The sequence below is a fragment of the Aulostomus chinensis genome, chromosome 5 (genome assembly GCF_037954235.1).
Source record: "Aulostomus chinensis isolate RoL2024-O1b breed Wild chromosome 5, RoL_Achi_v1.0, whole genome shotgun sequence".
In the NCBI taxonomy this organism is placed as follows: domain Eukaryota; kingdom Metazoa; phylum Chordata; class Actinopteri; order Syngnathiformes; family Aulostomidae; genus Aulostomus; species Aulostomus chinensis.
In genome coordinates, this window is record NC_141324.1 from 13,255,586 (window position 1) to 13,277,295 (window position 21,710).

Consider the following 21,710-nt stretch of genomic DNA (forward strand, 5'->3'; position numbering starts at 1 on the left):
TTGATCAGTAGGTCTTGGCTGAAAAAGTGTGACCAAGGTCAGCCCCCCACGATGCATGCAAGAGTGGCTTGATATAGAGATTTATTGGGAAATGTAATGGCTGGTCTGCAGAGCAAACACAGGAATATTTGTGGACTGACACAGTTTTTACATTTTATACAAATCACAAAATAAGAACATTGTTACAGATAACAATGAAGGAGAAATTTGGTTGCTTTAGATATGTTTTATATATGTTGTATATGCCTCTGCATAGGAAGATATGCTGTATGTTTTCACATGTCCATGATTTGTTTGTTACTCTGTCTGGTTGTCTATTTATGCAAAAACTGCCAGGATGATTTTCCCGAAACCAAGTGGGGGGCTTTAGCATGACCAAGGACAACCCCACTGACTTTGCACCAGATTCTCATAACATGATTCTGACCCGGGTTGAGATATGGTCTCTACAGAGGCGCCATTGTTTTAAACATTTGATTCCAACACAATTAGTAGCTTAGTGATATGATATTCATTCGAACTTTGAGTAAAAGACCATGTTAAAATGCATTCATAGCACATTTTTGATTCACATTCAAGTGTTTGTTTGTAACTGAGCATAAGGCAGGATGGAGAAGACCTGAATATTACTGGACAATTAAGAATTTGTAAGGTAATGTTTTGGGGCAGTTTTGCTGCTGTTTTGTTGCTATAGTAGTTATTAGTCATCAGTTGCCATTATCTTCAAACTAAATATACATGGCTAGCTCTTCCTGTGCTCCTGATAGCACTGCAAAATTAATTGAAATCTAATCAGATGCTATATGACATACAGAAACTTCCAAATCACAGGAAGTTCCATCCATCGTCATCTTCCGCTTATTCCTACACATTAAGGGTCGCGGGGGGGCTGGAGCCTATCCCAGCGTCAACGGGCGAGAGGCGGGGTTCACCCTGGACAGGTCACCAGTCCATCGCAGGGCCAACACATAGAGACAGACAACCATTCACACTCACAGTCACACCTACAGTCAATTTAGAGTATCAATCAGCCTCGTCCCCTCTTGATGTCTTTGGACTGTGGGAGGAAGCTGGAGTACCAGAGAGAACCCACGCAGACACGGGGAGAACATGCAAACTCCACACAGAAAGATCCCGTGGCCGAGCCGGGACTCGAACCCGGAACCTTCTTGCTGTGAGGCCACAGTGCTGACCACTGCACCACCGTGCAGCCCTCACAGGAAGTTGCCATATTTAAAAAGGTTACATGTGTCAAAGTACCATTTGAATCAATCAAATATTTAACACTTGTGTCAGGCATGCCTGCCTTCTGCATGTCTGTGATGACACGTCAACATGAGACAAGTCATGTGTGATGACCTCAAATGATCTTACAGGAAGAGTCTTTATGCCACTAGTTAGCATGCTAGATGCTAACAGATCCAAAGCAATGGTTCCACGAAGACAGACTTGTGACCAGCTACTTTCATAGGTTTACCTTGCTAGTACCAGGCTGGACCCCCCTTTTCTTTAAGAACTACCATAGTTCTCCATGGCATAGTTTTAACAAGGTGTTTAAAACGTTCCTCTGAAATTTTGGTCCATATTGACATAATATCATCACGCAGTTGCTGCAGATTTGTTGGCTGCACATCCATGATGCTAATCTCCTGTTCAACCACATCCCAAAGAGGCTCTAGTAGATTTGGATCTGGTAACTGTGAAGGCCATTTGAGTCCAGTGAACTAATTTTCATGTTGAAGAAACCAGACTGAGGTGATTTGAGCTTTGTGACGTGGGTGATCCTGCTGTGGGGACTGGCATGGTCAGTCGAACCAGAATCAATAGGTAAACCGCAGCTCCAGGTGTATCAAGGGGATAAATCCACGCTTTGTTGCTCTTTATGCCCAATTTGGACTCTACCATCCAAATGTCACAAGAGACATTTTCAAAACTTTTTCAATATTGGGAAGCCCATGTGAATAATAGCCTCAATATCCTGTTCTTAGATGACCAGAGTGGGACCTGGTGTGGTCTCTGCTGCAGTAGCCCAAGTGCTTCAAGCTTCCACGTGTGGTGCACTCAGATGTGCTTCATCACACCTCAGTTGTAACAACTGGTTAAATGAATTACTGTTGTCTTTCTATCAGCTACACCCAGTGTGGCGGTTCTCCACGGACTTCTGTCATCAACAGAGAACGGCCCCTCACTGGATATCTCTGTGACCCAAGAGATGGTTTTGTGTGAAAATCCTAGATCAGTACTTTCTGAGATATCAGACCTGCCTGACTGGGTCAAACAGCCACGTCATGCTCAAAGTCACTTAAATCATCTTTCTTGATGCTCGGATTCAACTTGAGCAGACCTTCTTGAACATGTCTACAGTCCTAAACGTATTGAGTTACTGCCATATAATCGCCTGATCAGATATTTGCATTAATTATCAGTTGAATAGTTGTAACTAATATGGTGGCCCGTGAATGCATATAAATGTAGAATGTTAATGAGTAATCATTTTGCATGTTAGCTCGCCTCGATACCGCCAGTTGATGCTGGAAGTTAAGCAAACAACATGACATTTTGTGAGCAGCGACTACAAAGATGGCATTTAAATCGTTTGGCAGAATATGTCAAGAAACAATGAACAAATTATAATTTTCATTTTATTTCCTTAAAAAATTATACATAAGAAATGATAAATATAAAAAAAAACACTCATGAACAACAACAAAAAAAGGACTTCAATGTTACGAACACAATTTTAAGGAAACAAGACTTACAGCTAAGCGTTAAACTTGTTAATGTCATAACCGCATCCATGAGTGCAGACGAGAGAACATACATAACTGGCTCTCCTCAGATTCTCTAGAACGTCCACACGGAACCAGACCATTACAGGAAGTTAGACATTAAAACAGCGTGGAATGTCCGGTGTTATCAAAATAGAATGTCACACTTACATACATGCATGGATACACACACACACACACACACACACACACACACACACACACACACACACACACACACACACACACAATGAAGACACGTGCATGCAGACACACCCAAACAAACATATGCACACACATACAAATGCAGCTCACGAATGCACACACCCACACACACCCACACAGACAACATTTTTAAAAACAGACTCTGAATTTTCCACTTCTCTCTTCCATAGGAAGAAGTTAAATCACATAGCAAAGTGAACCTCTCCGTGTCTGAGAAACTCAACAACGTTCAAAAACTTACAGACAGACATGTCTCTCATGCTTCCTTGAATCCATATCACATTATTGTTGGAAAATCTTTAGATTTAAGCAGCACATGTTGATGGAGGAGGAGTGTTGGATGTGAGAAGGTCCGTACTACAGACACACTCACAGGCTCAGTCCTGCATCTGATGTCTCTCATTGTTGCTCTGGTTTCAAGCTGATAGTGACAGCTGTGATTTCATCAACAGCCAAACAGTGAAAAGACTACAGTCTTAACTTAAACAATGTAAGGAGAAGTACCTTCCTACTGGTGAGGCTTCTTGCTCAAATATTGGCAGTGGGATGTGACAGTACAGATGAAGTGTAGAGTTTTTCCATCTGAATCAAGATGTTACATCTTTATCATTAAGCAGCTCACAGCATCACTCAGGGTTTTGTGGCCTTGTCTGAGGAACATACGACCATCCGTCATTACTCAAGTCAACACACAGGTTTAGAATGTGCAGGTTTGGCTTGAGGCACATTGGTGTCAGAGGGGGGCAGAGGTACTGGACTGAGGAGTGCTGGCATAGGTGATACTGGAGGGTCTGGGGGGCCAGTCAGTGTCATCCTGCAGCTTCAGGGCCAGATGCATGTATTTCACTCTTGGGGGCTTCTTTCTCTGACAGAACAACCAGGACAGGAAGGCTGAGCCCCAACGGTCATGGGCTGTCTAAGGATCAGTATGAACATAGGACAGAGTTAGAGAGTCCATATCATGGACGCTTTCATTCAAACCACTTAACGCCAACAGGATGATTTCTGAAATCAAACATTTTTAGATTATTGCTTTAAGATTGATTTCTATTTCAAGTGTTTCAAGAGAGATATGCAGCAGTGTTTTCAAATTCAGACCAATGGGATCAAAGACGAAAGAAAAGCATTTGCTACCTACAAAGAAAAGCTAACAAAATTGTTTTAAAAAAGCAGTGAGGTCAAAAGCTTGCCAACCTGTGGTGTATTCGTAGTTGGGGAATTGGTGGTCCAATTTAGCCCCTGACTGTCTCTGACAACTAGTCCCCACAAGATGACGTCAAGGATCAAAATCTACAGGAGGTTTGAACTTGAGAATCATGTAGATTTGGATATGTGCACACATTCACGAAAACACAAATCATTATGATAAAAAAGTTCATTGATTTAGAAATTGTATATTGCTGATTATAGAGGCAACAGTAAAAAAAAGAAAAAAGAAATCACGTTGAAATCAGTTTTTCAAAATAAAAGCCTTGAATTTCCTGAGAGGAGTGATCAGTCAGAGAGTGTTTGTGATGCTCTTAAAGCGTACCTCCAGTATGAAAGACACAGCTGCATTCAAGACCACAATGATGAGCAGCGTAGTGCGCCAGTCATGGGGAACACACACAATCTGAGGAGGGGCGGGGATGAACAGTGAGAACACACGCACACACATACACAGTTTGCGTCGCTCAGTACAACTTCAGTGAAATCTTTTCATGTTTAAATATTCAAAACAGAGAAAATTAGGGTAACCGAGAAAAAACATCCTAATAACAAGTTTCACCTCCAGGAAGTTGTCGATGGCAGGAACAGGATGCATCATGATGAAGAAAAGAAATGCATACAAACCAACGCAGGACAGCATGAACGGCCCTTGAAGAATTAAAAACACAGGTAATTAATGTTAGTCTGCAGAATAAATGGTTGTTTTGTGGTTCACAGCACGTATGCCCGCACACACACACACACACACACACACACACACACACACACACACACACACACACACACACACACACACACACGCACACGCACACGCGTGTGGTCTCAACTTCAACAGGTCTTACAGTTTTTGTAGCTTGGTTGCCTGAAAGGCTTCCCCTTAGAGAAGACGATGGCAACAGCCAAGTACTGGAAGGAAGAGACGTAGAAGAGGGTGGTGTTTTCATAGTTCTTGATGTTCTTGGGGTGGGGAGGGGTTGTTACATTGAGGCTATGAGCATTACTGGAGCTGGACACATTACAGGCACTGAAATGTAGACAGGAGGTGAGAAAAGGAAGATTGTTAATGCATTTGTCCACAGTTACATTGAAAAACTTTCATATTTGTGTGTTTTTTCTGACTTCATATCAGCTACTCAGCTGACCACATGCACTCTGTCTGACCCTTTTCAATCTAATTTTCTCTGTTAGAAAGACGTCGAAAAGTAAAAATGTTGTGTTGGTGAATCAGTGATGTAATTAAGTGGCAGGTAAAGTCCAACCCTATTTCAAACTCATAGCTACATTGCTATATGTTACATAGTCCATAGTTCAATTTTACTCACTCTGACTGAGGCGTCCATGTCTCATACCAGCTCTGCTCTCTCACTAAGAGAAAAGCCAGGACCTGGAAGATCATGCAGGTCAGGATTTGAGTCAGAACTGAGCAAAGCAGCGGGCCAGAGATCAGACTGGACGGGGGGCTGCAGCACACCAGCTTCTTCCACCCCGGGTTCAGACTCACTAAAGCAAAAATGATTGCAGGTCAGTCCCATATATTATTAAATCATTTGACCAGAACCTTTTAGCGTTGGTCACTCACTTGTAAAGGCAATGATGAGAATGATGGCAATGTCAATGAAGAGAAACTGGAAGTCTCCCAAATTGCTGAGAATCTGCAGAGGAGAGAATTGAGAAGTCCAGGATGGATTCACGACATAGCAGCAGACGACTCGTCGACATCTGTTCTATCAGTGACAAACACTCAAGCCTTGTACACTCCTGTTCTCAAGTACATCCATGTTGCCAAACCCCACATATTTAACTGATTGCCTTCACTTAGAATGAGACAGACGTGTGACTCTGTGGCTGTGAATGAAACCTCCCAAATCTATTCTCAGCGTTTCTGACTACGAGAGATGCCAAATACTTTCAAAGTATCAACCATTCTGCCCACTTTATTCATAGTTGTGCAAATTGCTTGCCCTACTGACGGGACGATAAAACAGAGAGAGGATATTTACTGAGTAAAGCAGCGTGACACTGAGGTACTGGATGATGCTGTAGAGAGCCATGAACTTGAACACGCAGAAGGATGTTATGAGAGCGGCACGGCCCTCCCTGTGGACGGTCACAAAATCACAAACATGATACAACTGGGACCATCAGGTAGATATCAACATTCACAAAACCAAGCCAAAACTGAGAAATACATACTTTCACATACTTTTTTAATTAAACTGAACTGTGATCCTCGCTTTTCTATTATCAATGTATGAATCTGGAACTTTAAAAAAAAAAGTTGTTGTTTTTTTCAAAATACTCGACTTATCAATTTTTTTGAATGCAAGATTCTCTTTTCTTCATACAAATGTCCTGAATGTTGAATAGTAAATGGGAGGTACCACTAAGAAGGAGCCTCCTTTAAAGAAATTGTTGGCACCTTAAAGATAAATAGAAGAATAAATCTCAAAATCAGGAAAATATGTATATCCTGGAGGAGGAAGGATGTTTGTGTTTTGTTGTTAGTTTGTGCGAAATGCGACTCTGAGTGCCATAGGAATGTGTTTGATTTCCATGCGACTGTCTCATCAGGATATGTAGAACAATACATGAGCAATGATGTGGTTGTATCACAGTTCAGCTTTTGTTATGCTTGTGGATGAACAGCCAAAATATATCCCCTTTTCTTTTTTAATTATTTGTTTCTTTATTTTTAACGATCATTTTTTTTGTTGACTGTCATTATCATTCTTATCATGACTTATTTGTATTATATTGTCTATTGGATGTATAATTATGATGGAATAATGACAGTAAAACACGTATTCACAGGAGTACATCCAATCTGGATATTGATACTCCTAACATCACACGAGCATCACACTTCTCATGCATGTGTAGCACCACAGTGAGCTGCTACCTGATGAGGTTTGGAACACAGGAGATGTTGGAGCTGGAGGAGGTGAACGGGGAGGCCACAGAGGCCTCCAGCTCAGACAGAGAGATCCCACTGTGAGCTCTCTTCAGAGCCTGACCAAGAGAGAGTGTCATTACTGGAACACAGCCCCAACCATCAGAGAAATACTGAGATGACTACCTGCCAGCTTGAACATGTAAAGAGAAACTTACTCCACAGTCATTAGCACCATCACCACACATCCCAACAGTGTAACTAGAAGGTAAACAAATCCAGTGAAAAGAAAGAAAAGCTGCAGATGATGTGATTCTATAAAAATCATCTAAAACCAGAGAAAATAAAAAAGAGCTCATCAGAAGACTAAACAGCTACACAGAGGAAAGCTCACTCAATGCTCTGCAGGACTTCCACCAGCTGAGTCTTCTGGTCCGGAGCCATGCGAGCAAACACAGTGGCTCTCAGCAGGAGCTGCAGTGCCCCCATGTGGAGAGAAAAAGTCTTACATCAACATCCAAAAGTGTTGGACAGCGATATCTACACTGTTCAGCCTGTTTGTTACCTTGTGGACCAGTTGAGGGAAGTGCTCGGTGATCACAGTGAAGGCCCGGCCACTCACAGCAAAGTGATAGCCCTGGTCCTGCTGAGTCAGCTGGTCGTCAAGCGCGGCTTCGCCCAGGTTGACCTCCACCGTCTGAATAAAAGAAGAAGGGAAATAAAGCAGGATAACACACATAAAGACGTTCCACTGCTTTTATCTCAGGAATTCCAACAGTGATACTTGGAGATCAAGCATACTTGAGAGTCATCTTTAAGTGTCATTTGTTCAGAGTAGTTTAGCCAGTGTTCGATTTGTATCAGTACCGTAATATCCAACTTTATTTGCAGGATAAAATGCTGATCCAGAAAGGTGGTGAGAAAACAACAAAAACTATCATGACAAGCGATTTCAAAGTTCCTACAACTGATCGATGGTAGGTTACAGCTACTGCAAAGCTGTGCGACGTCTGTTCATCACCCAGGTGCTCTCAGATTCCAGCCTTACCTGATTGTCCTTGATGTTCTGAGCAGGGTTGTCAGTGTAACACCACGTAATGCTAGCGGGGCTGAGGTCCTTCGGAGGCACCGCATCTGCTATAACGACTCTCTCATGTGGACGGATCATCCCGCAGTCTCGAGCCACTGATATTGCGGTCAACATATTGTCACCTGACAGACAGAGTGGGGAGGAAGGCTGGAATAACAATCATCAAACATGAAGTAAACGTCAGAATTTACTGAGTTGGGTTACCTGTAACCATCAAAGTGCGAATATTGGCTTGACGTAAGTCCAGTAACACCCCAGCCGTCTCTTGTTTTATTTTGTTCTGCATGATGATCAAGCCCAGGAACTCCATGTTGGTCTCTAACAGGTCCCTGAAACGTACAGGTTCCTCATCACAACCAGGCCTTGGTACCATTAACATTTGAATCAATATTGGTGCCAGTGCCCAAAGGTACTTTTCTGGCATATGTCATTCTCTATAATAACAAAAATGTAATTTCATTCTTTAGAAAATAAACCTAAATTTCCAGGTGTGCTGCAAATGTTAGCAGATCAAAAATAGCGCACACTTCAGCTTTCAAAAAGTATTTGTGTTTGTTTTGACAGCTATTACTTTTACGACTGTTACTTGCACCTGCATACACGCCCTCGGAGGGAGATCCCCATCCATAACAAAAACCATTACAGTCCCGCCTGAGACGGCACTCTCTCAGCTTCAGGACTGCTTTGAGAACATTACATGGGAGGTTTTTCAGCAGGACCATCTGTCAGCATTCACCGACTCTGTACTTTCATACATCAGCTTCTGCACGGGAAATGTCACAGTGGCCAAAAAGATATATGTTTTCCTTAATGTGAATGCGTGGACGACAGGCCACGTTGTACAAGTTTAAAGCAAGGTTAAGCTATAAAAAAAGATTTCCTAGAGAAGAAAGCCGTTGTTAAAAGAAAACCATAAGAAGTCCTGTTTGCAGTTTGCCAGAAGCCATGTGGGTGACACAGCAAACATGTGGAATAAGGTGCTCTGGTCAAATGAGATCAAAATTGAACTTTGTGACCTAAATGCAAAACGCTATGTACTGCGGAAAACTTGACTTAAGAATGTAGCGATGGATCTGTGAGACTGAGGGATGACCGTCACTATGGTCTAAAAAAGGAATGATCGCCTTGTTTACCACAGAGACCATAAGTCAACAAAGTCATGCCCGTGACCTCCGCAAGCAGAATGACCTGCATTTATAAAAAGCAAAGAATGCTCCCAGTTCAGTCTCTTACCTTGAGAGCCTCAGAGCGTTCCTAGCAACAAGGACAGCGACGGTCATCTCCTGGTCTCACAGATCCATCGTTACATTCGTAACTCACGATCTGTTTCAACCTCACTCTGACCGTCACTGTGGTCTAAAAAAAGGGATGAAACCTACAAAAGGGTCGCCAGGAACCCACCAAACTAAAATTTGTCACTGTCATAAGGGTGGTGTTGCCAACTGGGCCGAGGCGAGTTACGTCCACCCTGTAAAATCTAGTAAAAGTACATGGCATAGACCATGAAGCCACTGCACAGATATCGGCTGCAGGCATACCCCTAAAGGCTGCCCAGGATGTAGCCATACTGGTAGAATGAGCGCTTGTACCTGAAGGGACCGGCACTCCCTGAGCCCCGTAGGTGTGGGAAATAACCTCTACCAGCTAATGAGACAGCATCCGTTTGGACAGTGGGAGTCCCAATTTTGCCGCCCCATAACATAAAAAGTTGTGTGCGTTCCCCTCGATGGCTGCGTACGGGCCAGATGAACCTTCCTTGTACTTCCTAAATGTGTGCCCCTTTGTGTTGTTCTTTCGCATAAAATTCCAATAATTTTTTTTTTTTTTTTTTTTTTTTGTGGTTGTAACGTGACAAAATGTAGAAAAGTTCAAGGGGTATGAAAACTTTTGCAAACCACTGTAATAGCCAACCCTCATCACAACACACAATTTATAAAATAATTCCAATCAAATGATGCAGTCACTTCATAATCAGTTTTCAGACAGTAATTGAGGATAATAGCAGGCGATGATCACACGTTGGTCAAGGATGTTATTAAAGATTAGAAATCTATAACATCTATCAAGACAAGAATGGAGCTGCAGTGTGGAAAACACCAAAACCGAAAAAGAGGCAGACGACTTTCCCGCTGTTTTCCTGATAGCAACCCACACCAAAACAATCTGGATGACTAAAATGATGATTGAACATTTAGCTCCCTTTAATCTCCGTTATGAATATTTAGATATTATTATGTTCACCAAGTTACCAGCAAAAATACGTCCTCCACACAGGAAAATAGTAAATACTAGCTACATGCACAATTTTTGAAGACGAAACATATTCTAGAGCGTGTCTGTTGCCGTGCTACAGTTTCATCTGTGAAAGGAGCAATACCTGCTGAGGTTCTGGACTTTATGCCAGGAGAGTTTGGACTCCAGCTGTCGGCATGCCAGGGCAATAACCCTGAAGCCCTGCCTGGTGTAAGTCTCCAGAATCTCTGTGAAATTCTGTGGGACTAAAAAATCCAACAAAAGAAAAGAGACAAGATAGGTTAGTCCTGCATTTATTAGCTTTTTGTGTTTTATTGGCAGGGAAATGTGGGGGCAAAAATGTATATTACACGAATGAAAGCTCCTCATTAAAAAAAGATTTTTTTTTTTCCTGATCTTTAGGTGTCTGACCTGTGTGTGGCTTGCAGAGGCCGGCCACAATCTCTGGAGCCCCTTTCAGGTAAGCATCCATGTGTTTTTCCCCCAATTTCCTGACCACTACACTCATCCTCTGCAGCGTTGAGGAGAATGGGAACTGGCGCACAATCCCAATCTCACAGGACTGTGATGACACATGTTAGAATCAAATCCTTTTCATATTTGACACTTGAATTGTGATGTCTTAAAAAAAGGATACGCAAAGGAAAACAACATAGTGATAATCAAGACGGTTTGAGTGAATGTTAGATGGTAAATATCCATATGGTGACACAAAAAGATTGCGGATTACTTGATTTGGAGGTCGCACAACAGTGGGCATTATGGGATTATGGAGCGCAGTCTCCTCTTCTGTGGCCTCCTCAAGGACCTACACAACAAATGATGAGATATCACATGATAATATCTTGTAATTTGATCTGAAACGTTGCCGAGTGACAGAAACCAAGCTCAAGACCAAGAGACACTTGCTGCCTTTCAGGAGTCCCCATTGTACTTTACCACATCTTAGCCAAGAAGAGCTGCCAAGGCAACAAGTGTGGTGCTACATTATTCATGGATAAATGCACCCGTTTCTTAGTGTGTTGGGTGTTAACACTGAAAAATGCTGCTTACCCAACCTGTGGCGCAGAACATTTTGAGGTCTAAAGGGTCTCCAGAGAGTTCGCCCTGTATCTTAGTGAGGGAGTGGCAAGTCGCCATGCAGGCTACAAAAACGGTGTTCACCAGATTCGCTTTAGCTGCCTGTGACTCCGGAGGGGAAAAGCTGGGGTGGAGAGGGAGGAGAGTGATCTTAGAACCGAAAGAGCAACAAATACTGTGCTTTTATTACCAGGAAGTTTTGTAAGGTTGTATTGATGATGCAAATGACATCACGTCAGAACATCCCAAATACAACTTTCCAGAAAAACAATAAAAAGACTCCTTTTCTATCGGAAAGGTAACAATAAAATCATCCAGTGGCATTCAGGGACACAGCAACATAGAGGAACATAGTGACTTATACTGCTCCCAGGAAATATATTTCTCGTAGATGTTGTGAATGTTTCCCCTTTCAAGCTGTTGCAGTTTGTTTTGTGGAACTTCAGTCATAACTCAGCTTGATACAACACAAACAAAACTCTTAAAAAAAAAAAGGGCTGCATTAAGTAAAAAATAAGGAATCTCTCTCTAAAATGGGTTTTTTTTTTTTTTTTAAATACCTGGAATGCAAATGTTGCGTGCCGTTCTACACAAGGGTTGTAAAAATGGATGGAAAACAATAATAAAACTTGGGCACCTGGTAATCCTATCAAAATATCAGGTCTTAAAATAAAAAAATAAATAAAAATATGGAGTTTTTTTTCTCCTCTGTTAAGGAGCTCACTGTGATATCTGTCAGGTTTGTGATTTTTTTTTTTTAAGAAAAATATGTGTCAACAAAAGGATAAAATCCTGATCGCAGATGGCGCGTCCTACCATCCATTTTCTGCTCTCTGAATACCCCACAAGTCCAAACCATCCTCAGTAAGAGTGCCGGTCTGAAAATGAAATTATCAACCATTAATTTTTGTACAGTGGAGCAGATCAAATGAAAATAATGTTTAATCTACTCCAGTAAACACAAGAGCAAAAATGCATGCACGCTTTGTGACCAACACATTCAGACAGCAGATGGCTGCACTGGAACAAAACACACTTCCATTTCAGGCTGCTGCTTCTTCATATTTCACTGCTGAGCGACCTGTGGATGATTGTCTGGATTAAATAGTTCGGTGACACACGTTCAGAGATGAATGAAATTATTTTACAGTTGAAAACACTAATAACTGCATAACAATTTTTAAACACACATTAAGACTAAAAATAACGGTCCCCAAAGGCTACTATCATATCCCATCATAACACTGACTTTCTGAGTGTATTTTGAGCTTTTGAAATTTTCTAAAACCATATTTTTAACTCCCCCCCCCCCCCCAAAAAAAACAACCATTATCGGTTAGTTCTGTTTTTTAACTATTTTCCAGTGCTGCGGACAAAACAGAATCATCGGCATATAAAATGAGATTCTCTGAGGCAGGTAATGTTGAGTAATCACATCATAAAAAAATAATACAGGATAGCAACCTGTCGCACTCCAGGTGTCATGATTTTTGTCCTTGAAACAATTAATATCAATCAAACTAGTTAATCTCCCTCCTTCTCTATTCTGATAAGGATGTAAGGTACAGCCTTCTTCTGATATTTTTTTCCTAAAAGCTAATCGCAACACATGTAAAAAGGTACAAATGTATTCATCTGTTTGTCCATGTAGAATTCTTTTAATTCATTTTGAAAACACACTAGGGTGGATTCTTGTCTTTTACTGATTAAGCTCCACTTTCCCCCTTTTTTTAATGTAGCGGAATTACTGACTGAACGGACATTCATTTTACCCCTAAAAGCTATCGTGATTGCATCCTTCGCGTTGTAAAAAAAGGAAATCGAACAGGTGAGTGAGTTTAAGGCATTTTAAAGAAAACAAAAGATTTATGTCTGTATTAGGATGAGCTCAAATAAGTTTAGAACCTTTTTCAGTTTTAATCTGGAATGCGTTCTCAACAAATGCTTCTGGAAGCTGTGTAAGTTTGTCAACCAGTTTTTTTTTAAGTAGCTGGAGCAAAATATGAATTCAGGTGTTGATCCACTTCCATTTTGTCTGATGTGCAAATCCATCAATGTGTAGGCAGATTTTTCTCGCTTAGTTATTTCCTCTTCTAACCGAATTCCTGAAGGAACTTCCCAAGTTTCCTGCGCGGCAGCAATGATCTTTTAGTAGCTCGAACCACCAAGTTTTTGATGTAAAGGAAAGGGGAAGTCATCGGCCACTCTGGGAGTAGACCCTCAGAACTGCGTGAAGACATGATGATTCATGGTTATGATGGTCATAAAACCATCAAAACAGTGTAAAACAAAAACTTAACTATTAAGCACAAGTGGGTTGAAATGCCTCATAACTCATTTTCATACATTCTGAATCAGGACTTAAGCTGAAGTTGGTAATGAAAGAAGAAAAGAAAAGAATATTCTATCAAACAACTGCTCTGGGTGAGATTACCTTGTCAAAGCAAACCAGGTTGAGCTGACCACACATGTTGATTCTCTGCGGGCTGATACAAAAGATGCCGACTCGTTTTAGACGCCTCTGCGCATATACGATGCCGGCTGTCATGGCTGCTGGTAAGGCCGGGGGCACAGTGATGGTGATGATATCCAGAGATTCAATGATGATAGTGTGAGCTGGAACCTGGAGGGGATGAAGAGGGGACCATTAACAGCTGTTGTTGCTGTTTGTTGTAAATCATCACTGCACAAGATGGCTTCTGTGCTGGCCACCAACAGTTTTATTGTCATCTTAGTCCGTGGATGACTTGATTAAATAGCAACTGACCAACCACACCAAAACCATAACCTGTAGTCAGGAGATGGAAGGTGCTGCTACCTGTGCTGCATGTCACATTGCTCAGGGACAGAGACAAATTGCAGCCGGGCAGCAGGTACGATCCACAGTGTGGAGCTTCATGGAAGCCATACTGCTGGGCCCACCTGAGCCTGTGAGGCACTGCTTCAGTAACTCACTGATTATCTAAAGGGAGTCCGGACTAAAAGAATGACCTGTTGCGTGCACCTTGATGATGCAGTATAGAATAGCTTTCTCCCATGTATTGTGTGAGAGGATGAAGCTACCCCTCCCAGTTATCCTCCCCCTGAACAGTTGCCGTGATCAGTCAGTGGAGGCACTAGTTGCAGCGACTAGGACACATTCTCTGATCCAGCCTCCCTCCAGCAGACGTGGCCAGTTGTGACTGTAAAGATGCCCTCCACCGCCAGAAGCAACTCCGGGAGTGTAACCAGCCACCATCATGCTGATGGAGAAGAACACAATAGACCGTTGCGCTACCTAGGCGCCCCCATATTGAACAATTTGAGCTTCAGGACTCAACTGCCACACCAGCATTGCAACTTCCTCACTCAGCCAGTGCTAAGTGCCTTTAGCAGCCCAGAGAAGAATTAAAAATGAAGCAACCTCTTTTAGTTCTCTTACATATCAATATTATTAAAGAAGGGGTACCTTGTTCATGACACTGAGGACAATGGTATAGATGAAGCCAATCCCTGCTACTCCCACCAGACAAAGCAGGAACAGATAGGCATCACGGTACAGTTTGAAGTCTGTGGGTTTAGGGTAGAGGATGGAACGCACCAGCTGACCCTTTTCAGTACTAAAACCTGTGGGAACGTGGATGTTAAAGCATTTTTCATTTTTGCGTTTCTTGATTTACCGTCAAGAAATATGATTATAAACTGAACATGTGCAACCTGAGAGTTACACCCGCTTCCTCACCTGTTCTGACCACGACAGCCTTCACTAGTTCTCCAGCATAGAAGCGGGTCTGGATAACGTGTGTGCCACAGAACAGAGTGTGTCTCTTGTGCTCCTCTATATCGTAGGTCTTGACCCCCTCCTCGGCAGAGCTGGGCAGACCCGTCTTTGTAACCGGCACACTCTCCCCTGAAGGGCGAGGCAGGACAAACAACAATAGCTGCGGTGTTGTTTACAACATAGAAAACAACGTACAACCAGAATGTAGCTACTGGAATACTCTTAAGTCAAAGCACTTCTTAAATTTTAGAATATTATTTCAAATGACCAAAACGATGCAAATTACGGCAAAGAGCAACTTTGCCATAGAAATCAGATGTTACAATCACACGAATGTTAACATCCTCAAACCAATTTAGCAGTCAATTTGTAACAAAGCTGGCATTATTAATTTAGTTTAAATGGTTGTGCAGGTTTTGTACAACTGTATATGTACACAGTGATGCTCGCTCTGTAGAGAATACCAGCATGTTCTGGATTGAGGGATTATTTTTTGTGACAGATATTCGCTCAAGAAGTTGCAGAATACTACCTTCTTGCTAGCTCGTTATTTCAGTGGTGACATACATCTGAAGTTCAGTGTGGGCTGGACAAATTTAGAAAATAACGGGCTTTTATTGAATTCTGAACAATAAATTCAGAAGTATGAATGTGACAAAAATTCGATACGCTGACTGAAATGCCTCAATCCTCTGATAAGAACCAAGAGATGCACTGACAGGCTCAGGGGATTTACTATCCGCAGATGCCAAGTAGAAACACCAACCTGTCAACATGCTCTCGTTCACTATGCAGGTTCCACGGACAAGCACGGCGTCACAGGGCATGATCAAGCCATTTGCAGGAATAATCACAACATCACCGGGCACGAGCTCAGTTGACATGGCCTGTTCGATATCTGTGATCAAGTGGAAGTAACAGAAGGATGACATCACCTTCAGATGACCGATATTACGAGGTATCACAATAAGCACACTTTAGAGAAGTTCAATCATGTGTGGAGGCAGAGTGACAGCCTGATTTCAGGGCTGCATTGTGACCCAAAAAAGGAAAACGTGCCTTTATTTCCTCGGCACACTGAAACCCGAACCACACTATGTGCTGCCACCATGTCATGTAGCATCATGTATTGCTGGAATGAGAAAGACACAAGAGAGAAGACATGAATGAAATACCACACAAAAACCAAATAAATGGTAAGGCCTGAAAAAATGTCATGTCAAACAGACCTTTACTGGACTTGCACACAACTCACCTTTTTAATGGTATAGAGGGAGGTAGCTATTGAAATGACAGACATGAGGACGATGGCTGAGGCGTAATAGTAGTAGTCATCAGCACTCCACAGAATGACACTGAAGAGCTGGAAGATGTAGAATGGATTCAAGACCTTGATGGAAGAGGACAAAAAAAACAAAACACAGAAGATGCCAGGGGTTAATTGTTTGCTAAATTAAAGGAAGTGATGTCAGAATAGAAAATAAACCCTTACCTCCTTAATGAGGAGCTTGAATAAAGATGGAACCCTCACCGCAATCTCATTCTCCCCGAAAAACAACCCCCTGTTGAAAAAACAATAACCTCCTGTTCGACTTTTAGCAGAACACTTAACTCGCTGTTTGTTTCGAACAGTTTTTAGACCATAGTGAGTGAAATAACGCTGGCATGCACCTGTATTCCTGCAGCGTTTTAGAGAGTCCGGAGCTATGCTCGGAGCGAAGGGCAGCACAGCTCAGGTTCATATCCTCCAAGCCTCTAGAAAGGTCACACACTTTCATTTTTTGACTGCAGCAACATTCTGATTCAAGACACGTTGCTGAAGCTGCAGTTTTCAGTGGGGTTCTTACTTGAAAGTTTCGAAGTTCTGTGTTGCATCGTTCCAGAAGTATTTAGTGCTGTGGTGGGTGAAGTAGTGGATCTGCAAGAAGAGGTAGAGAGAGGAGTGGTGGTCAGGAATGCACTTCAGCAAATGATGGAAAAAGCAGTCACCCCCCCAAGTACCTTAGCGGGCAGCCTGTGTGAAAACTTCCCATGAAGATCCTCATGTGTAGTGCTGTGGTCGCTGTCACCGTTCAGAAGCTGAGCTGTGGACTGCAGCTCCAGACTACTGAAGGGGTTCTTCCCTGGAGCCAACAACACATGTACTCTGGCCCGAAACCACTGCCGGAACTCATCCTGATGGAGCAACATAGACAGTGAGGAAGGGGTTTGTCCTGAGTCTCCTCTGGCACTACCAAGAATATTTGGGTTTTGAGTGAAATATAGATTTCCATGAAATTTGGCACAAATGTTAAAAGTCTGTGGAGAAATCAGTCAGTGACTTCTGTGAGACCCCTGACCGTCATCACGCCAACCAGTAGACTGACGCTTACTGTCCTGATCGCTAGGTCTCCACAACTACTGGGTGGAGTGCAACAATCATCTTCAGCCATCCTCTCACTCCATCATTCTCCAATCATATGAACTCACCTTTCCATCACTAATTCCATTATTAGCATGCTAACACAATCCCCTTGACCTGTGTAGCATGTAAAACATACCTGACACACTCCTGCATCGCTGAGCATCACAGTAATATCAGAGCGGGAGGCGACAGCAGGCTTTCAGACTGGCTGAACATACCGTGGTCCTGAGCAGCAGTGTGTGTGCGTCCTTCAGTGAGGTAGGTTTGCAGGTGCCTTTAACGGCCCACTCAGGGAGCCAGTAGAGCAACAGCAGCAGGAGACCACCAGAGCAAACAGCACCGACACCGACCAGGATCATCTTCCACAGACAGGGCCGGTACCCCCTCACCTCCTACACGGACAACACCTAGCCTGAGTCAAAACAATCTCAGCTTTTAAACCCAGACACTTGTGGTTCCATGAGGATTGATCTCAGGACCACTACTACATCAGTGGCTCAAATCAGACCTGAAGGATCCCATCACTCAGACCAGATTCAGAGGTGATCTGGGCCACAATGAAGGACCACAGAACAAATCTCACCTGTGCAAGAGGTAATAATTAACTTGTAAAACACCTGATTACTTTGATAAGCCCATATAAAAAAAACTGGGTCAATCATCTTGGAAGATTATGTTTGATTTGATCGAGGAATGGACACAACCCTTGATCTTCAGATTTCTTATCTTCTTTAATTTCTGACAGGCTGTAATGTGCACGTGACATGTTGTGTGCAAACAGACCACACGTGGCTTTAATCACACTCGGCTGCTGCCGGCGCTCGGACTGAGAGGTTTTCTCACTCATAAATAGGAATTTATACAAATGGTCAAGAAAAAAGTGGGAGCATCTGCGCCGACGTCTGTTTTGCTATGAAATGTCTCCGCCTCCTAAAAGCAGGTGTAGATGGTTCGTTTAGCTTTGACTTCCACTCAAGAAGGATTCTGAACGGCAGTTTGCTCATTTGTAATAAATTTAAAACATTCTTCACCGCGATTTATAGCTTTGTGACGGTCCAGTTTGGCTCACATAACTCTGTTTGATGCTGACCAGGAACCAAACATAACTTCTGGATTTTTGTCCGGTTTGTGTTATTTTTTTTAGTGCAGAATTTCTCGTGCCCCAATCATTTCACGTTTAGCTGTCAATATTTTTTGAAGATGCGCACCATTTAATTGTGCAACAGTCTGCCTTAAGATTTAAGCGCTATAAAAAGCTAACAGCCATCCCTCTGGCATGGCTTCGACTGGACTGGTATTTTATCAGCTTCATATTCTACAATATGAATATATTAAGTATCTTATATCTGCTTTAAGTTTCATGTACGATTGATTTTGTTTCTCGTGTGCATTACTCTTGTATTTTGGTCAGTTTTCACTGGCGCTCTTATGATGATCGCCAGTCAACCGTAAAGCTCTTTAACTGCACTGAGCTGAACAAAGTTACCTTTTTGTGATTGGAGGGAGTTTACACTCTCCCACAGCGTCTATCAGCACCTCCGACATGTTTCTGCTTCCCTTCAAACGAACCTTTGTAACTTCACACAGCAAAACTGCGGTGTTCAAGTCTTTCTCCATACAAAAAGATCAACTTTGGTGATCGATTGTATCAAAGGCAGGGTTGGTAAATTCCGAAGCAGAACGGAGGCCAGTATTAGGTGATATTTACCATCTCATTCTCCAGGCCTCGGTTGAGGATCTTCATCTCACTGGTTCTCATGCTGTAAGAAGTTCAACAACTACATGGAAAAGCAGGAGAAATGCTGTTTTATTACATGAAGACAGGTGGTTTACTTCCTCATCTCAAGGGAAAGTCTTCTACCTCATCTGGTCAAGATGTTGCAACGTTGATCTCGGTCGAAAGCAGGACAGACTCGGGTTTATGGCCTCTGAAGGAGAAACAGCCCACATAGAATGTAATTCATTTACTTTTATGTGGCATAATCTTCTCTGAAGACAGACAAACAGGAGAGGTGGAAGGATCTTTCGCCACAACCCTTTACAAGAGCTCCCATTTCTCATACTGGTACCTTTACCAATACGCGATTCCTAAACCGGTTCTAGGGCATTAGCGCTTTCTCTCTCCTTTATACCGTTGAAACCTATAATTAACGACATCAAAATTATGTTGTGTCACACAACATTGGTTTAAGTTTTAAACTCCTTGCCATTGTCCTCCAACTCAAAATAGTTTAACATGAAAAGACATAAACTAATTTACAAAAATGTGTCTGCACTTGATTTATCAGTTTCTCCTCTTGAGTTGTATGAGCCAGCACGTTGGCATTCGCCAAACAAACGTTAAAAAACAACTTACGACTTGGATATTTTCTCGGGGGGGGGGGGGGGGGTCGGACGTTTTGTATAATGACATGTCATCATACAATAAACCACGTCAGAGAACTAATTTAGTCGATGACATAAAATGATCACAGTTCAACACCCAGCTCAACAGATAACAGCCCCGTGGCTGCCAGAGGTGATAATCCCAGATGATGTTGTATCATCTGATTACAACAACAGCGTAGATCCGTTTTGCTCGAGAGAGATTAAAATTCCACACACATCTCTACCAACAGAGCCTCACTTGAACCTGTATTTACTGCTTTAACTGCTTGGAACAAGTACTTTCACCTTTGCCCTTTATTCTGTTCTGAACTAGTAACAAAGTTATAAAATCTGAGCCCCCCCACGATCCCAACTGGACACGGCTCGGTAGCGTTGTAACGGGCCGAACAATAAAAGACTTGTGGTGTTAAGCAATGAGCGGGCTGTTAGGACAGAGAACCTTTGCACTGTGGCGACACGTTCAATACGGATGACACTTCCATGTTTGACTGATCGCCTGACCTCTCAGCAAGTTCTGACCTGCAAGTGAACTTCAAAACAACCTCACAAAAACTGACTCAGGAGCCTTTACTCAGTTTGCTTGGCGACAGCTGCAAATCAAAGCAGATTATAACCACCTCCATGTAAAATGACACACTTTTACAGGTTAAGTTTACGGTCCAAAAGGACACAACTGAGTTTTGTTTTTTTTCATTCTGTTGGATTTAGATTCAACAGCACCTCGCACACCATCCCCCACAATGAACCCTGGTGTGGTTCTGATTCTTTGAAAAGGCTTGAGAAGGTAGAGGGTTACAACAACAAAACAACATGCTGCAGTCAGCAAGAGAACTATGACCTGGGATCAGATTTATTTTCCAGTAAGACAAAGACCCCTAACATAAAGCTACAAGAGAAAAAGGCATGTTGGTGAAGGAGCAGCCAAAACTTGAGTCCAGCAGACTTCCATCACGGGAGAGAATTCTTGTCACCATGACACTTGACAAACGCTTTAAAGTTACAGTAAAAGAGGGGACTAACTTACTAGATATGAGCATTTTTTCCCCCATGGTATTTTAAACATGTAGAGATTTACCACTGGACTGGTAAAAACACTAGAAACCACATTTAAAGCTTCCCTGGATGCTCAATGAGCACAGCATACACGTGCATTCCGTTACAACCGTGGATCACTTTTGTAATAACTTTTAGAATTATTGCCCGGACAGTTTGTAACTTGCATCATCATGACACGCACTCTTACCGTCTCTGCATAACTTGCCTCAAAACAGAAAAGTTAGTGTATAAACGCACTAAAACCCGCACGCGTGCTCGATCTACATCTCACCAATTAGTCACGATCAACACGTCCTACGTTGCATATTTAGTAGGATCCGTTTGCTGGGGCTTGTCCTCTGCAGCCTGCTGATCCGGCGTGAGTGTGTGTGAATGTGTGTGGGTGCAGAAACGCGCCACGCTGCGCTGATCCCGGACCAGACCGCTCCATTCATAAGGAAGTGGAGAAAACAGGATGTGAGGTCATGAGAGGACACCGCGTTTGAGGGGAGTTCTACACGTCAGAACACTTGGAGGAGCCGATACTTCAACTACAGGGGAGATATGAGACACCTGATTATTAGTGATCGATCATTCGGAGGTTGATT

At 42.6% G+C, this 21,710-nt stretch overlaps 1 protein-coding gene across 5 annotated transcripts; it reads right to left on the minus strand.

The window, feature by feature from the left end:
- Positions 1-2,627: 2,627 nt before the first annotated feature.
- On the minus strand, positions 2,628-21,603 carry LOC147261286 (polyamine-transporting ATPase 13A3-like). Of its 5 annotated transcripts, none has more exons than XM_086203248.1 (33): positions 21,395-21,603; positions 19,541-19,607; positions 19,388-19,457; positions 17,898-18,071; positions 17,277-17,450; positions 17,123-17,193; positions 16,947-17,030; positions 16,768-16,837; positions 16,531-16,665; positions 16,335-16,407; positions 16,042-16,173; positions 15,237-15,404; positions 14,964-15,121; positions 13,950-14,138; positions 12,332-12,393; positions 11,489-11,639; positions 11,166-11,243; positions 10,847-10,997; positions 10,560-10,680; positions 8,387-8,511; positions 8,141-8,304; positions 7,658-7,789; positions 7,487-7,566; positions 7,311-7,353; positions 7,102-7,211; positions 6,203-6,299; positions 5,782-5,854; positions 5,525-5,702; positions 5,045-5,226; positions 4,762-4,850; positions 4,525-4,605; positions 4,188-4,283; positions 2,628-3,909 (listed from the first exon to the last, which is right to left on the minus strand). In XM_086203248.1, the coding sequence occupies exons 3-33, from the start codon at positions 19,436-19,438 to the stop codon at positions 3,727-3,729; spliced, it is 3,675 nt and encodes a 1,224-aa protein (XP_086059374.1). In that variant the 5' UTR covers positions 19,439-19,457; positions 19,541-19,607; positions 21,395-21,603; the 3' UTR covers positions 2,628-3,726. The 5 variants fall into 5 exon arrangements, with proteins under 5 accessions (XP_086059374.1, XP_086059375.1, XP_086059376.1 ...); XM_086203249.1 differs by having other exon boundaries at positions 21,311-21,603; XM_086203250.1 differs by lacking the exon at positions 4,188-4,283.
- Positions 21,604-21,710: the final 107 nt, after the last annotated feature.